The 18,672-nt window shown below is 43.6% G+C and overlaps 1 protein-coding gene and 1 long non-coding RNA gene across 2 annotated transcripts in view; one reads left to right on the top strand and one right to left on the bottom strand.

Annotated features, from left to right (window-relative positions):
- GYS1 (glycogen synthase 1) overlaps positions 1-15,255 on the bottom strand; it is a 38,822-nt gene extending 23,567 nt beyond the window's left edge. Inside the window, exons 1-4 of the mRNA XM_020792779.3 lie at positions 14,994-15,255; positions 13,774-13,948; positions 5,175-5,356; positions 524-715 (exon numbers count right to left, since the gene is read on the bottom strand). Coding sequence (XP_020648438.2) covers positions 524-715; positions 5,175-5,356; positions 13,774-13,891 — 492 coding nt within the window. The 5' untranslated portion in view covers positions 13,892-13,948; positions 14,994-15,255. The remainder of the gene's footprint in view (positions 1-523; positions 716-5,174; positions 5,357-13,773; positions 13,949-14,993) is intronic.
- Positions 15,191-16,920, top strand: LOC140708495 (uncharacterized). The gene is made up of 3 exons (XR_012088711.2): positions 15,191-15,342; positions 16,096-16,255; positions 16,687-16,920. It is a non-coding gene; the product is annotated as an uncharacterized LOC140708495 (long non-coding RNA).
- Positions 16,921-18,672: the final 1,752 nt, after the last annotated feature.

Genomic DNA, 18,672 nt, shown 5'->3' with positions numbered 1-18,672 from the left:
TCCTAAGAGCTATTTAGCTAGGATCCATTTGTAGGTGCTTTTTAGCCGGCTGGATAGCTCAGCAGCTTAGGAATCTGGCTGCAGAGCCAGAAGTTCAATTCCCCACAATGCCGACTGTGAGTACAGCTAGCCTCTGTGGGCTTGGGCAAGTTATAGAGCCCCAGGATACCCCCAGAAGAAGGAAATGGTAAACCACTTCTGAGTATTCTCTACTGGGAAAAGCGAAAAAGGGTTGCTGGAAGTCAGACTTGACTTGACCGCACATGATTATTATTTAGCACGTTTTAAAACAAATGTCCATTCTGGCTCTCATCTGAAAAGGTTATGGTACATCCTGCCATGGGATAGTTAATTTAAAAAAAGATTTATTTTCAAATTATAATAAATGTACGGTGTCGTTATAATCTGATACTCAATTTTTTGGGTCGCAAGCTACATGGGGAAGACTCACTCAAACTGTGGTTCTGAAAGACAGTTAATTAATATATTTAAATAAATAAATTTAAAGAAAACACTTCCTTACCTCTCCCAGAAACCAGGCTGTTAGGAAGCCAAAGAGAACTGCATCGTTGGCTTCTCGGTCATACCAGGGAATCCCTATGGAGCAGCTTTCCCAAAGCTCGGTTTTCCATCGATCCAAACTCCAAGCTGTTGCCCCAATATCAATGAGAATCACATAGGGTCCCCCCTCAATCAACCAGCGGCCAAAATAAACCTAGATGGGGCAGCGGGGAGGAATATATGCAGCAGATTATTCAACAGCTAGGTAGAAAGTCTTTGTTTATATAGTCCAGAGTTTCTCTGTCAAAAGGAAAATACAACCACATGAATATGGATTTTACATTCTAATATTCAAATTAGGAATACATAAACATTATTCTCAATACAAAAGTATCCCAGATTGAAGATCTTGTGCTTTAGATGAATAAATACATGATCAGAGCTGGAACTGTATTTTATTTTCTTCCACCATTCCAATACACACACACTGCCCATTACTTTCATATCTTTGAAATGTCCTCTGTATGTAGATTTGAGGGATCATTAACTTAAAACAATTAACAGCTGGGATCAACAACTCCCCTTTATGTGTGGTTTTGTTTCTCCTAGCTGGCACAAACTGTCTGCCAGCCACCTGTTATTCTTTTAATTTTATTATTATTACTTGAAGTTACTGCATTTTTAGGGATCATGCTATGTATGATGCCTTATCAATATTTCTACTGGTGTTTCTATTATTATATTACGTTATTTTGATCTTGTTCTGGTAGTTGCCCACTAGTTGGCCAGGATAAAAGTGTAATTATGAATAAGTCAGTCAGTCAGTCAGTCAGTCAATAAATAAATAAATAAATAAATATCCCATAGGATCACCAAGCTCATTTAAAACCAGCTATGGAAAGACAAAATTCACTGCCTGTTTCACAATATTTATAAGCTAATCTTACTTATTGTTAGTACAGTGGTGCCTCGCTTAACGAGCGCACCGTATAACGATTAAATCGCATAGCGATCCGTTTTTTCGGATCGCTAATGCGATCGCACAACGTTCCCATAGGGAAAAATTCGCTTTGCGAAGACCGGTAAGCGTTTCGCTTACCGATCTTCGCAAAACGACCCCCGCCGATCAGCTGTTCGGCGGCCGGAAGCCGGGAAATGGCCTAAAATGGCCGCCCGCAGCGTTTTCGCGCCCTCGTTAAGCGAGGCGAGGGCGCGAAAATGGCTGCCGGCCATTACGAAGCTTCGTTAAACGGTGAGTATTTGGCCCATTTGGAACGCATTAAACCATGTTTAATGCGTTCTAATGGGCTTTTCTGTACCGTTTAACGATGCTTCAGCATAGCAAAGGTTAATCCGGAACGGATTAACCTCGCTATGCGAGGCACCACTGTACTTGTTTGAGAAAGATTATTTTATTATTTTATGCCTCTCGGATTGCTTACACAGATTGATATGTTAGATGCTGTCATCTTTTAAGAGCAGTTTTAATTCCTATTGATGCATATGGCCTGACTGGCTGTGCAGCAATAATAATTCTCCCTCTGCCTTCTAGGCATCTCTCCCTCTTCTTCCATTCACTAGGCCTCACTCCATCCACGTGTCACCATCTCCTCTCAACCAGTTTCAGAAGGCAGGGTGTATGGTGTCATGGGTGACACTGTGAGGGGGCGTGTGTCTAATTTTAGCCTCCAGTTCATGTTACCCCCCTCATCTCCATCTTGTGAAAGGTCGCCTGCCTGGTGTTGTTCATTGCACATTGGCTGAAAATAACTGCCTCATGAGAAATACTCAGCAGACTTCACACCAAGGAGTGGAGGGTGGGTCGATTAGCTAAAGAAGAGCAGGGCAGGAGAAACTATGAAGGGCACATGTGTTATCTCTTTCACTCTGCACACATTAAGTAGGCATTGTAATTATATTGGTTAAATCTGGCGTCCATGTATGCTTGCTAACACTACTTATTCTCAGTATGGCACAGTACCATCTTTCTTGTTGGGGAATTAAACTGAACACACTGATGAGGATGCATTGAATTCTGGAACATTATTCTGGCTTACTGTGAACCAACAGCATCCAGTTTGTTGTTGGCCAATGTTCTTGGCTCATCAGGTGACAACAACCCAGCATCCTAAATTCATGATGAGCTATCTCTTTCTGGTCAGTTTAGCTGCCTGCATGAAAGGTAAAGGTTCCCCTTGACAATTTTGTCCAGTCATGTTTGACTCTACGGGGCAGTGCTCATCCCTTTTTCCCAGCCATAGAGCCAGCGTTTTGTCCGAAGACAATCTTCCGTGGTCACATGGCTAGTGCGACTTAGACACAGAACGCTGTTAACCTTCCCACCGAGGTGGTCCCTATTTATCCACTTGCATTTGCATGCTTTCAAACCGCTAGGTTGGCAGCAGCTGGAACAAGCGACAGGCGCTCACTCCGTTGCGTGGATTCGATCTTACGACTGCTGGTCTTCTGACCCTGAAGCACAGGCTTCTGTGGTTTAGCCCACAGCGCCACCACATCCCTGCCTGCATGAAAGGCATCAGCAAAACAGGAGGAGATCGGTCGTGAACCCCAACATGTTATTTGTTCTCATTAAACCAGAAACCATTGCACTTGTCCTTATAGGGTCTTGTCTCTCCCTTTTGGTTAGGGGAAGTATACATCTTCTTCCAGGTCTGGTGAAACCCTTTGCTGGAACACTGTAAGAGCAACCCTGGCCCAAAAGCTTGCACTCTAGGACTCCTGCGTTTCTGCTCCAATTCCAAGCATTCCTTGCTCGCTCCTTTCCTTTATCTAGAGCACATTTTACATTCAACCCATGGAGTTGCCTAACCGCTGTGAGGGGTTGTGTATAATTGGAAGGGGGACTCTTTTTTTGAGACCAGAGGCCACATCACAATGGGAGAAAAGTGCTCAAAGCCGTCTTCTAGCAGTCTGAGACCAAGGGATTTGGGAGTCAGGAAGGGGACAGAGAGACAATTCGTATGAATTAGAACATTTTCCTACTGAGCATACAAAGCACAGCTCAGTTGAACGTAAAAGTCGGTGCCGGTGCCACAGCTTTTCTCTCCACAACACTCAGTGCAGTTCTCTGCAATAGCTCTCGTGCCTGAAAATATGAGCTGAGTTCCATGCAGGGTATTTAAAGTGTAAATATTCTTTTATTACTGACTGCAGGGAAAAACAGAAAACACTTGTAGAACCAAAAAGTAGCGCCCCCCTCACAGTAGACCACACCTGGCCTGTGGACCAGGGTTTCTCTGTCTCCAATATGCAAGATGGTGTTGCTACCCCTGCTCAGATACACTCAAGAACTCCACCATTTAAGGAAAGAGTAAACAGACAGATTACTTTATATGTGTGTTAAGATTATAGCTCCTGTCACCCCAGAGATTATAGGCGTTCTAGTCCAGTACATATGGAGGGAAAGAGGAAAGGGAAGGAAGGCTGTCACAGAACCAAGAACAAAATTAAATAGTATCTAATGAGATCCAGGGTGGTCCAATGGTTAAGGTGCTGGACCCAGACATTCCCGTTTCAAGACCCCACTGAGCCAAAAAACTTCCCAGATGACCCTGGGCCATTGCTTATCATGCCTTAAGCTCTTTGGAGGAAAGGCAGGTTTAAGTAGGTTTACAAGAAATAAATAGGAACAATGGAGATACAGATGCTACTGAAAACACAGATTGAGCCAAGAGTTCAGGAATTACTACTCCTGAAGCAAATCAATTTTTGTCAAGGCCTAGGGGTGGAAATACAACTCAGCATGCAAAAATCCCATAGCTGCAAGCTAAACAAATAATCCCATAAATTAACTATTCAGCCTAACTATTCCCTCCCACTTCTAGATTCCTGTTTTACAAAACGTTTGTAAAATGAATGCCACAAAGGTACCAACAGACCACCTAAGTTAGGATCTGTTAATTATATCTTGTGGAAGTGAGTGCCAAAGATTAAAGCATAGACTGAGTAGCAATAATTCCCAGTGGCAAACTATTGTACTAGCCACTGCAAGGCAGTAATGACCAGGAAGTCTTCAGCACCTCCTGTATGTTTTTTGTAATTAGCCATCTTGCCCACTGGCTTGCACAGAGGGATGAGGAGGAAGGGGGAAAAAACTCTTAGGCAACACCGAATCACAGGATGGAAGCAAAGAGACACTTCTGGAACCGTTCTTTGCTACGATGGTCTACTGTGACTTTACAACATCTTTTCCAATGTGATGCCCTCCAGATGTTGCTGCACTACAACAGCCATCAGCCCCATCCAGCAGCATCAATTGTTGGAGTTGATGTAAAGGGTAGCACAAAACATCTTGAAGACACCATGGTATGGAAGGCTGCTCCGGAATCTAAGGTTATTATCAACCACCTAGATTTAGTAGAAAAATCTGGGATCAAGCCTTAGAGCATCTATGTGCAAAACACATAATCCGTAGCTTAGGTACAACCCATGTCTTCACCAGATGTGAGGTCAGGTACTGTTCAGCTCTTGGGAAAGCTACTTTTTGGTATGATGACTCCCAGAAACCTCAGCCAGCATGCGAGATTCTGGAAGCTGTCATATGAGAAAGTAAGTTTCCCAAGTTCTGGTGCTGTTTGTAAGAATCAGAATCTCCCAGCCACAAAATCCCAGGGGCTTCTTGCCAATTGTTTTTTCCTTCTGCAACTTCTTACTTTGCATCCTTTTGCATTCATGGAATCAATAGTGCGGCGGATGGCAGGATTGGGCGGTTCTATGAGCTCCACCTGTGTGCGGACATTCAGTTCCAAGTAAGGACCGATCAGGAAGTAATTCTCGCCCCATTCGTCCAGTGTAATCTTGGCTTTGGTCTGGATAACCGTGTAGATCCCACCAACTGGAAAAAAAAGAGGTGACATTAGCTTCTCATCTAGACGCTTGCAAATGATCGCCACCCAACAAGCTGTGCATACAAATGGGCATTTCAAGAACCCAGGGCAGGATATAACCACATGATGCTCTATGTAAGATAAGAAAAATCATGCCAGGATCCAACATTTTGTTCCTGCAGTATCCAAGCAGATGATTTTAGGAGCATCCACAAGTGGGGAATCTAATCAGGATCAGTTGTGATCTCCAGCTAAACACCAAAAGGATACTGGGTGCTGAATGCCAGCGCCATACCTCTTTTACTTGGGGACTGATCAGTGGTGAAGGCAGAAAAATATGGCATACTTAAGTTATGGAAAACACTGTGATTTCTTATTTGCTAGTACAGCTGTAGTTATTTAGGAGATTAGACAAATACTTCTAAACCTTTTGTATCCTACGTCCCATAAATCAATCTGTTTGTCAAATAATCTAGGTCCTACCATGATAGAAGCAAAAGGTCTACTTTTTCTGAGAACAACAATTGTATCAGTATTGGCATTCTGAAATTACCTTTATCCCATTAAGTTTTAAGGCCATAAAAAATGGAAGTAATGTTGTTGGAAGTATAAATGTAAACAAATGAAAATAATGTTTGCATTTGTAGTTGAAATCTGGAACACTGCTGTTGACTGTTAATTTTATTGCTATAATAGGATAGCTCAAATCCTGGGTCAATTCCCCTAAGATAGCTTCTGTATCCCGCTAGTGTGGTACATGTACTGTTAATTATTTCAATTCATTTGTATATGAGGGTGCCCTTTAAAAACTAAGAATGGAAGCTGATCCTAAAGGGCCTATAGATAATTAAATGGAATGGAGTGTTTTGGTCTTATTATGCCTGCCCTTCACTGATTTCCAGACTATATGTGAATCCAGTACAGTGCTGGCTTGAATCTTATAAAGTCTTGATTGGCTTAGGGATAGGTTACCTAAAACCATCATCTTCCATTATGTTCACAAACTTTAAAGTCTCCTTTCTCAGATGCTTGCCCAAACAGATCAATGGGTAGGCAGTTGACTGCCAGAGGGTCTTTTTTTGGGTAGTGGCAGCTTACTTATGAACTAATCTTCTGAAAAGAGGTTCACTGGAGATCATCTTTAAACACTTTTCACAACCAGAGGAAGAAATCTTATTCACAAAGGCTTTTTAAGGAAGTTTCTTGGCTTAAAAAACCTATGTTTTAGTTTTCCTTGCTACATTGCCCATTTGGTACAACCACATATGTTACATTTGTGAATTCTATTGCAGATAAATACAATTACTGAAATAAACTGAGTACATAGTTTGCAATACAGTGGTGCCTCACAAGACGATTGCCTCGTGGGACGATTAATCCACAAGACGACTGGTTTTTGCGATCGCTGTGGCGCTTCACAAGACGATGTTTTCTATGGACGATTTTCGCAAGATGGCGATTTTTCCCCACTGGAACGCATTAAATAGATTTCAATGTATTCCAATGGGGAACTGTGTTTTGCAAGACAACGTCTTCTATGGACGATTTTCACAAGATGATTTTTTCCCCACTGGAACGCATTAATTCGATTTCAATGCATTCCAATGGGGAACCACATTTCGCAAGACGATGTTTTCACAAGACGACATTTTTTGCAGAACGAATTAACATCGTCTTGCGAGGCACCACTCTATATACACTGTTATATTCCTCATAAAGTGTAAGACAGTTAAAAATAATAATAAAATACAAATATGGCAAAGAATAAACCAAGCAAATAGCAACAAAAACATAACAAAACAAATCTTGACCCATTGAATATAATAAAAGTGAAATGCATCTCTGATCATAGCTCCCATAATCTACATTCCATATACACAGGATGTGTGACATAATCCAAGCTAACAGAAAGGGTCTGACTGGGAAGACTAGAGTACAATTAAGGAACTTAAAAATCTAGCCAAGCTGTCTGGAGATGATGGGAGTTGTTGCCCAACATGCCTGGGGGAACCTTCAGATTGAGGAGAGTGGCAGCAAAATATTGTTCAGATGCTGCTTCAATGTCTTCCAGAGAATTCATGTGTGTGAGACGATTGAAGGCCACATGTATCGGAACAACTAGACCTCTTTTCCAGAGAGGTTCCCATTTGAACATGACAGTAGAAGTAGGGCTACTCTTCCATGCAGTTGTTGGCACTTTAGAAATGGAACAAAACAACTTCACAGTGCTCTGCTTGCCAAAGGAACAGAGAAAAGGTGTAGGCATCATCCCAGCCTAGGAAATGCACACATTGCAAAATCTGGTTTTTAAGCCAGGTGCTGCTACTGTCTGTATAGTAGGTGTGGATGACCTGGGACCCTGCAGATGATGTTCAGCTATAGCTCCCACTAGCCTGCCTAACAAAGTCAACTGATGGCAGAGGTTGCAGTCCAGCGGCTTCTGGAGAATCACAAGCTGCCCATCCCAGCACTAGACACACGCACACGCACACACCATGTTCCTTTTCTTGTGCTCTTCCATCCTGCCATTCCTCACTTCTTTTCTGGGCAATCACATTATTTCCAGTTCTCTCTGGCTCTCTTCCATGTAAGGGAGCAAGACTCCCTCTACTACTATATTTTTCTCTTCAGAATCTTAAGAGGCTTGGCTCTTCATTCCTATTTTCAAGCCAGGTAATTTAAAAGAAAGAAAATAAAAGAACAGGCTCTATGAGAATCTTGGCTACGAACTAACATTGCAAAACGCAAGAGCATGGGGGCATCTGTGTGCGCACTGAAGGCTAAGGATTCAGGGACGAAAGAAAAGACAAAGTTCAGAAAGCTGAGAAACAGCCTGTTTAGAAAGGGATTATTCATAAACCTCTAAGGACCATTTTTCTTTATCTTGGGGTGAGGAATCTTTGGCATTGTCACATGTTCTGCATCCAATGAGAGTCATATGTCAAAACACATGGAGGTCCAGAACTATGGAGAGTCCAGTAGGACCCAGTATAGATTGAAGTGAGCAACTGTGGCCCTCCGCATGTTTGGGGCCTACAATCTGCATTAGCCTTATCAAGCAAATCCAGTAATAATGGTAATTGAAACTTGCAGTCTACAAACATTTGAAGTGTCACAGATAGATAACATATTTGTGATTGCACTTCATAAATGTATTAGTATACACACACAAACATCAGTACTACTTCCAGTTCTCAACCAATCATTACTATTTTATTTATTTATTTATTTGTTTGTTTGATTTTTACCCTGCCCCTCTAGACCATGTCTACTACGTTTAATTGCCCTCTGGAATCACAGTCCTTAGTTTCATCCCCAAATATGTGAGCTTTGGAGCATAGCTGAAAATGCTGGATAACATTTCAGAACGAACTTCAGATTAACTGAGCTTAAGTCCACAAAACCTGATCCTCTAATAAACAAATCTGTCTATGCAAGAGGGATTTTGGACCCTTGCCTTACCTAAAAGACTCCTAGATGGACCTACGAACCATGGAATCATAGGAGCTGGGAGAGACCTATAAGGCCATCAAGACCAGCCTCCTGCTCAAGGCAAGAATCCCAATCAAAGCAGATCCAACAGATGGTTGTCCAGTTTTCTCTTGAATGCCTCCAGCCTTGGCCTCATGAAGAAATGAGGTAGTTCCTGCCCCCAAGCTTACAGCCCCAAAGAAATGGAATAAAATGAAAAAGGATCAGGAAACAGAGGGCAAGAAAGAAAAAAAAAACCTCAAGCACAAGATTAGGAGTCATCAATAGGTCATAGAGCTGGATTTAAGCTCAATGGAGAGGATGCTACTACTTCTCTCTCCGTGGTAGCCATAGCAGTGCCAGGTAGAAGCCAGAAGGAAAGGGGATGGACGGTGTGCACTAGACTTGAATCCAGCTGAGGTGGAGGGTTGCCTGCCTGGTGGTTCTTCTTCCTCCCAATGGTCTCAGCTGTGAATTTTACGCTACATCGAAAAAGGGTTTCCATCTCATGCCCTGAATACGAGTCACGAACAACATACTTTTCTATAAGGGGTAGGTTCCATTTTGGAGCAGGATAAGTACAGGCATCACGTATGGAAATCACGGGGCACTGCTGCTCTATTTGGCTTCAAGCAAAACTTGAGCTGGGAGGCTGCACCAAAGGACAGCATCTGATGCGGTCCAGTTCCTCAGCAACCCCTGAGTCCAGCTGTCCATAGGCCCTCCATAACTGCTGTGTCATTCTCTCCAAGATCCCTTTGCAACACAAGATCTTAGGTTTGGATTTTAATCAATCCAAAGAATGACAGACTCTTAACTCTGAGCGAATGGAAGAGGCACTTACTCATACTGATGTATCTGCCAGATTTTTCAGACACTGTTCGTTTATATCCTAAACAGCATTCCTAGCTATTTCAGCTTTCCGGGTCGCCTGTCCCTAAGTAGCCAAAACAGCACCGTCTATACAAAGTGAAGAGGTATCTGCAGCCTTGGGAAAAACTCCCAGACTTGTAGAAATATTCACACATATAGAGAAATATACACACTTAAAGAAAAAAAAAAGTAGAGCTATCCCAAAACAGACCAGTGAGGACCCATCTGCTCCCTATCTACAAATGCCAAATGGATGTTAAGGGGGGGAGGTTACTGGAAAAGTGGAAGGTGGGGAATGATATAGAACGGATAGAATCAGAATACTGTACAGCAACATTCCATTCTGCAACAGGTTTCATATATTCACTTATTCTCCTGACGCATATATGGTCTTAAGCTAATATCTTTCTGATATTATCAGTATATTTTAGAGCAGTGGTCCCCAACCTTGGGCCTCCAGATGTTCTTGGACTTCAACTCCCAGAAATCCTGGCTAGCAGAGGTGGTGATGAAGGCTTCTGGGAGTTCTAGTCCAAGAACATATGGAGGCCCAAGGTGGGGACCACTGTTTTAGAGTATACAGTGGTGCCTCGCATAGCGATCGCTTTGTTTTACGACAAAATCGCTCTGTGACGTATTTTTTGCGATCGCAAAAGCAATCACTTTGTGATGTTCCCTATGGGGGAATTTCGCTTTGAGATGATCGGTTCTCTGCTTCGGGCACCAATCATCGCAAAGTGATGATTTTTTAACAGCTGATCGGCGGTTTCAAAATGGCCACCGGGTAAACAAAATGGCCACCCGCGGTTTTCTGGGACGGATTCCTCACTTACCAGGCAGTGAAAATGGCCGCGCTATGGAGGATCTTTGCTGAATGGTGAGTTTTAAGCCAATAGGAACGCATTATTCAGGTTTTAATGCGTTTCTATGGGCTTTTTAATATTGCACAGCGACGTTTTAGTTCTGCAGCGATTTTTGCGGAACGAATTAACGTCGCAATGCGAGGCACCACTGTACTAGGATACAATCTTGGGTCAGAACCTTATTGATCCCTTATGGTCCTGCAAGGCTTTGTTACATAAGTGGTGGATCCTCTCTGGATGTCTCTAATATCTTTTTATGCAAACAATGTCCACTGAAACCTACAGGGTGACCTCTGATGCTTGCAACAGCAAGCAGGAGGTGCAGAAGACCCCAAGCAGCTTGGGCTGGGAGAGGCTTCTCCCCTTCAATGGTTTTTCTCTATATGTAAACACAAGCTAACATATAACTACTACAAAGGATCAAACTCCAAATCCTGACTACAGTTGAAAACCACAGGGCAATCTTATGTACATTTGCTTGGAAAAAAGGTCCCACTGTATCTAGTAGTTTTTCTCAGTTAAGAATGTATAAGAGTTCAGACTTTGACACATTTTGCTCCATCTCCTGGGCTCTAGATGGGCATCAACAGTTGTTGAAAAACAACAAGAACACCAAAGTAAAATGCCCTAATATGAAATAAAATAGAAAATGTCTAAAATCAATCCATACTTGCTTAGCCTGGTGTGTTTAAAAGCTGGTCCAAATAAACAAAAATAATCACAATTGCTCAGCGTCCAACTTTAGCCATCAATGATATGCCATTCTTAGCAAGCTCTGTTGTAAGGATAATACAGCTTCTGGGTGATCACGAGAGCTTCTGGTCTTTAGAGGACATTTGGGCAAAGGTGGTCTCTAAGGTAAACAGCAAACACTAAGTTCTATAATGGCTCTCAGCTTAAAGCCAGCATTTTGAATTGTGTCCAAACGACAATGTGGAGCCACAATAGATGCTGGAGTACTATTTGACATGATTTTTGGGAACCCCAGTGTTCAATCAAAAAATAGGTTACTGTATTTGATATGCAATGCATGTTTCTTGAAATCCATCCAAAGTAACCCCTTTGCCAGTGGCGGCTCAGGGTCTGGGCGGTGGGGATGGGGTGGGGGACATCTCATTTCTCTGGGAGCCAATGCCTTTTATAGAGCATACTGTTTTCAGATGCAAGATCTGAAGCATTTTTTGCTGAATTGGGGAAGCAAACAGAAGGGCAGAAAGGAATAAATGAATGGCGTGCATTGAGAAGCAATGCATACACTAGAACAAGCACAATTGCTGTTTAATGATGTGTAGCCATTCAACACAGCAGGGATGCAGAGAGAAAGAATAGGCTAGCTTAATGAGGTTAAGAGACCAGAAAGGAAGTATAGGACGTAGAAGTCTGGTTCTCTAACAGATGGAAATCACGGCATGTAGTTAAACATTTCCATGCACTGAGTGGACACGGCATGGACTGCTAGATGTGCACTTATCTCATGAGAGCTAGAAACGTGACGTAGTTTCAGCAAAAGCTAAAGCCTAAATCCAGTTACTAGGCTCCCCATGATATAGCACAGTGGTTCCCAATCCTGGCTAACCTGTGTGTTTTTGGACAGCAACTCCCAGAAACCCCAGCCAGCACAGCTTCTGGGAGTTGCAGTCCAAAAATACCTGGGTTACCCGAGGTTGGAAACGACCGATATAGCAGAATCATGACAATAGGCAGTGCACAGTCAGTAAGGGAAGTCCTGCCAACCCCATCTGCTGCTCAGAAAAAGTGCATCATCTTCTGAAGCTGAGCATACAGCTACTCCAAGGACTGGGTGACATTTCAGAAAGTTCCTTATGCAACAGAACAGTGTGCATGTTCTTAACATGCATGGGGCAGGCTTAAGGGCAACCTTCTTGTGTTCTGTATCCAGAGAGAACATGCAAAGCACGCGCTCAGAACCTGGGGAACAAGCCAGGAGAACTTTGGCCTCAAATGGGGTCACGTCCTTCAGAGCGCATATAGGGGCTGATCCTGTAGCACTCTTGACACTCTCAACAAATAATTTGAATGGAAAGCGAGGCCTCTTACCCTTACTTGAAGTAGCTCACTGGCCATTTCAACATTCTGCCCCTCTCCCCCAACACACAACTTTCCTGCCCTTGACCGGATTATAATAGCGGAAACCAGCCTGAAATAACTCCCACCAGGATCTTGGTACCTTCAGCAAGATCATTCTGCAGACACAAGGCGGTTCAATTTGATATGATGGAGAATTCAGCAGGACCTGCTGTGGCAGCCCAACCTATTGACTAGAAGCACTCAGCATAATAGGAGATTACTGCCTCTCATCATCCCAAATACCACTAACACAAGTGAGGAGGTCACATAGCAGGGAGATCCAAGAAAAGGAAAGGAAAAAATGAAGATTAAGACACTGAGCACCCTGTTGCTTCAAAGAGGCAACACAGATATGCTATAAAAATCCCTTTATGAACAAGCTCAGAAGGGGCAGCCTATGAGGAGCAGGGTAGTATGGGAGGGCAGCTTTCTGAAGGGGAAAACCTCTTCTCCATACTATTAAACCCAAATGTCAAGCATCTCAAACTCTGCAAAAAAGACTCCATAAACAGGAGAAGGATGTGTCCTTCAGACAGCCCTCCCACCCTGCACAGAATATCGTGGAGACTACAACACAGCTACTGTATTCCCAGTCTTTGCATGTGAAATATATCAGTTTGGGAAAAGTTCCTCCCCAAACTCTGTGGTAGCCTCACATTCTGAACACCCAGAAAGGGCTTTTGTCTCCCAGCATCCTTTGCTCCAACTTCTGACAGCCTGGAATCCATTTTGAGAGAGACCCTTGGGCATCTTGGCTCCCACAAGCTCCATTGCTTTTTTTCCCCACTAATGCAACAAGTTAAGACTCTGCACTTCTCCCTGCAGGAAACAAGCTCTCACTTGGTAGGAAAATCCATGAGCTACTGCTCTGAACATTCATCTTTCTAGAGCATTGAATGACAGGCCTGATTATATGCAAGCCCCGGACACCATTTGGCTCACAAACAGCCTACTGAGCCCGGTCCTCAGTTTCTCCTAACTCTCATTCATACCAGTCCCTATCCTTCTGTATCTAAGAACAGAACCTCAGGTATTCTGGTTTCCAGTCATCAATTCACCCTAAACCACTCCACTCTCAGCACTTTCCTAATAAATCCTCCTTTTCTAAAAACAGACCCACCATAACTTACCTTTATTGGCCACTTCCCAAGCCACCTCAAAAAGGACGGCATTCTCCAGATCAAGTTCATCCTCCCAATCCTCCAATCCCGTCAAGGAGGTCACTGAGAGGCTGCGGGCCAGTGGCATAGCACCCAGCGGATGAAAGCAAGGGATGGCAAAGGGGTGAGAGGCTCAGGATTCAGCCTGGGAAGGGAAACAAGAAAAGTGGATTATTTCCAATGGTGCAGCATTTCTCAGGGTCACCTTACAGGTTGGACTTTCAGAAGCCCCTTGGAATCCCACTTCTCTTCCTGTGTCTGAATAAACTTCCATTGGCTTCAGGATATGTTCAGCTAATTTTCTCCCTCTTCTTTTTCCAGAGTACTTGAGAGTCTCGATTTGCTATTATGACAAGCTCTGGCTCCCAGCCCACTTCTTTTAAACCATTAAGAACCAACTAGGCACGCCTTCCAAAAATGTGGTTAGATGCCTTTCCTCTCCTTCACCTTTTATTCAAAAAGAACCCAGGAGTCCATCCTCTCCCTATGATTTTCTTGGCAGGTCCCATACAATCTTGAGTAGCAGTAACAGCTGAGGCAGGGAAATGGTGAGAGAGAGAAGCCAGAGGAGGTACCTCGCAAGAAGCTGTGCCCCTAAACTTTGCAAATACAAGCTTTCAGGAATGGTGGATCACTGCCTTCCCCCCCCCCCCCGAGGGTTGATACCAAAACTCCCTGGGGCTCAAATAAATAGCAAGGGAAAAGTGGATTTATCCTCTCCTTTAAAACAAGGAGAGTGAGCAAACCTTGAGGAAGATAGGGCGGGGTGCTTAGTTTGCACCAGGCTACGGGCCAGTCAAGTGTCAAAGAAGAGAAACAGACACATGGGCTCTTTGAAGAACCCTGCCAGGAACTGGAGGGAGGAATGCAGGCAATATTAGATTGGAGGTGGCCGGCCTGGAAGTGGCGGGTGACACAGAATCTTGGTGGCGATGGGACTGCAAAGAGGCAAGCCGAGGGAGCGCAGGGGAGGAGGGAGGTAAACGCTGCAGGATTTGGAGGGAGAGCAAAGAAGCATAAGAAGTGGATCCCATTGAGAATTGGGGGAACAAGAATTAATATAGGGTTAAAACGGGGGAGGGGGGAGCTGAGTGTCCTTTAAAAATCGCCATGGTTCCTTAGAGGTTAGTTAAAAGGGGGATAAAAGCCGGATCCCTTTGGAGGGCGCCGGGGATCCCGAGTGCACTTACCTCTTTGCCGAGGAGAACAAAACTACTCACTCACTCCACACACCCCCAACCAAGAACTCCAGACCCTGCCGGCCAGAAGCTCCACCTACTCGGAGGGCGTGGCACAGGATGACTCCGCCCCTCTCTCGAATTCTTCCCGTTGTGCGCGCAGGGTTTCTTTCTGTGATTCCCCCCCCCCACGCCGCCACCTGATCGTTTCTTGGCCTCCTCGGCTTTCCGATTGGCTGGAACCCGCCTCCCATCAGGCTTCGCTTACCGAAAGGAAGAAGGAAAAAACGAGAAGGAGGAGGAGGTTGTTGGAAGGTCTTAAAGGGGAAGTGCGAGCAGCAAGCAGTTCTCGGGAATTAAGGTGGGGTTGGTGGAGAGAGCCCGGGAGGGAGGTGGCGGGATTGTGTCAGAGGGAGGCGGGAGATGTATGGGGTGATGAGATCGAAGGGAAGGAAAGGTGAGACCCACTGTCCTAAACCAAATAATCCATAGGGGCTGCTGCTAGTATAGGGCGAATCAGAGAATAAGAGATTTCAGGCTAGGAATAGGAACTGATGATTGGGGAGAGTTAAAAGGAAAAAAAATGTGGAGTTTGAAAAAATTCTAGTAAAAAAAGTTTTTGCATGTGTGAATGATGTGCCATACATTTAAACCATTTTATAGGGATCCTAATAAGGCTTCCAAGGTAATTGAGCTATTTAGAGTGTTTTCACCTGTGCCACCCCCAGAGAGTTTCTATGGCCGAGTGGGGAGGTCTTATACACCCCTATATCGAGCAGGTCTTATACACCCCTATATCCACAATACACTGGGTATCATAAAAGGGAGCACATGAAGGTGCATAATGGTCCATGATGAAAGAATATAAATATATATATTAGGTAAGTGAACTGGGATCAAAAGATTGTGGGACAGATATGGAGGGAGTGATAAAAGGTCAGGGTGGAAGACGGTGGAAAACGATATGTGGGGTAAAATAATGGCAGGACGGTGAATAGCGCGTACTTTGATTTGGTAGTGAAGGACATATTTCATGAAGCAGGAGACAGGTTCAATTTCTGCACCTGGCAGCAGAGACAGAGGTGGAGAGTTTGATTTTCACTGTGCCTTCTAGGGGAAGAGCCAGATTGTGGCCCTGGGCCGCCCACACAGTCTCCGGATATCCACAGAAGAAGGGAATGACAAACCACTTCTGAGTATTCTCTACCTGGGAAACCCTGAAAAGGGTCACTGTGGGTCAGAATTGACTTGACTGCCTGCAATTATTAAGTAAGGTGAGAGAGTTGATCCTGAAACTGTGCTGTCAGGATGGTGCTGCTCGACAGTCTTAATCTAAACAAATCAATGGTCAGAATATATATTCAGAGCCATAGGAGAAAGGCTGGCTGGATAGCTCTGTGTGAGGTACCTGGCTGTGAAGCCAGAGATTGAGAGTTCAGTTCCCCATTGTGGAGGGCAATGACAGAAGAAAGGATGAAAGCATATTGTGATTTAGTTCAGAGACAGGAAATATGTGGCTGTCCATATATTACTAAAATGCGGCTCTCACTATCTCTCATCATAGGCCATGCTGGCCGATGGGATTTGCAATGTTCCCCAACCGTGTTGCCACAGAATTGGGAGAGAAGTCATTGCACATTATAAAATGGGAACCGAACCAGACTTAATAGCCAATGAAGCACATTCTGCTTGGGTTGCTTTATAGGACAGCAAGAACATGGGGTGACGTCAAGCAGCTGGAATGGAGAAAGAATCTAGATCACAACTTCTGCTGGTGTGAAACACAATAGAAGTCCACTCGTATATTACAAGGGGACAAAATTCACAATTTCCTCAGACTGATGCCACAATTTCTCCGAAATGATCTGTAAACTAAAAGTGATTTTAAAAATTTAATGTTAAAATGAATAAAATTAAATTATCATTTTTCATTTAAAAACTTGTGCTAAACTATAACAAAGAAAGAAAAAAGGCATTATAATGCTTCCAAAACCTGTTCAGCCTTTTCTTACATTAGGGGCTGGGGAACACATAGCCCTCCCAAAGGACTCCAGATTCCAACAGCACTAGATAACATAGCCAAAGCTGATAGATTACTGGAATTGCAATCTGAAAATGTTTGAACTGCCACATATTCCCCACTTGTGACATGAGGCTTTATTATGTTTTGTTTATATTCAGCTGTATCCTTCGCAAATGCACCATCTAGTTTAGGATTGGAAAGAATCTGCTACAGATGATAATACCTTCCGATTATTAGATAACATGCTAAAGACTCATAATACCTCAGTTTTCCAATACAAAGGAGCCTGTTCGTGTCATGCAGTATGGAGAGAGATCTGAGTTTACATTTCGGTTTTACATTTTCAGAAACAGGGGATCAATGCTTAGGCGGGGTAAAAATATTTTAAATATATAAATGCTTATTGCCTCCCCAGGGAGAAATCTGGTAGATAATTTCACTTGATTATGTCGTATTTACAAGCCAGCAAACCTGTTCTTCTCTATTATATCTCAAAACAAGGAGAAAGGTGGGATTAAAATATTTTGAATGAATGAAATAATCCCGTAAACCTCAGGAGTTCAAGTCAGATTTTTCTCCTCTCCCCCCTCCCCCTTTGGATGGCCTCTCTTGATGAAGAGATCTGGCCATCTCGTAAGCCTGCAGCCATCTTTCAGCCCTTTTGATGGGTCTAATAAAAATTTGACCCAATACGGATTTTGGTATTTCTTTTCCTAGCAGTACGTCAGAACCCGGCGACCTACTGAGCGGAACTCCTTTTCTTCACTTCCACCTCAGGGACTGTGAGAAAGACAGACGCACGTGCGTACGTGCAAATTTCGTGTAGCCTAGAAATTATCAATGGCACCCTCGATAAATCAATAGGAGTGCGACTCAGCTCCACCAATGTGCTTTCAAGGAGGTATCCCCAGGTTACAGATGGCACCACCTCCAATCCCGTCAATGTATCGATTGGTATAAAGAATTGTCGGCCTCCTGAAAAACAGCAGAATTATCCAATTGCACGGGAGAATTTATTTTAGCCCACCCAATGGGCGTTCCTCTTAGCAAATAGGGGTGTCGCCAAGTTCTGAGTGATGTCTTACCTTTCCCAATAGAATTTGACCTTGGCCATAGACGGCAAATAAATTATTCGCTATGATAAGACGAACGGCTAATTGACATTCTTTTCACCAATACGTGTCTGAAATAATCTTAGACCATCAGCATCTATAACTGACAGGAGATTCAGCCAATGAGAAAATCAAGGCGCTCTAAAGGCGTGTTCTTGTAAGTGATGACCAGCTCAGCCAGTGACGAATCACGTTATGGGCAGGATCTTGCTTGAGTGGCATCTTGTTTCAGCCAATCGAGTTTGGCTTTAGTGTGAAGCGTGGGTCTCTATATCTTCGAGGTTGCTTTGCCTCTGTACATCAGTAAGCCATTTTCTTGGTGGTGGATATTCAAGTGTGCACTACCGGCCATTTCCCCTTCACAATCAATAGCACCTCGTTCTCGCCTCCTATGTCATATTTCCCTCATGGCGAATCGGTTTGGATCATATGGTTTGAATGCCAACGCTTTTGTTTTCTCAGTTTAGTCAGAGAATAGTTTTTATTTCTCCTCACCGCCAAAAATTAAAAAAATCAATTATCTATGGAGAAGACCCGAGTCCTTGTTTTGACTGAC

Source organism: Pogona vitticeps, chromosome 6 (assembly GCF_051106095.1).
Source record: "Pogona vitticeps strain Pit_001003342236 chromosome 6, PviZW2.1, whole genome shotgun sequence".
NCBI classification, from domain to species: domain Eukaryota; kingdom Metazoa; phylum Chordata; class Lepidosauria; order Squamata; family Agamidae; genus Pogona; species Pogona vitticeps.
The sequence above is the reverse complement of the archived record's forward strand: the minus strand, read 5'-3'. Positions and strand labels throughout refer to the sequence as shown.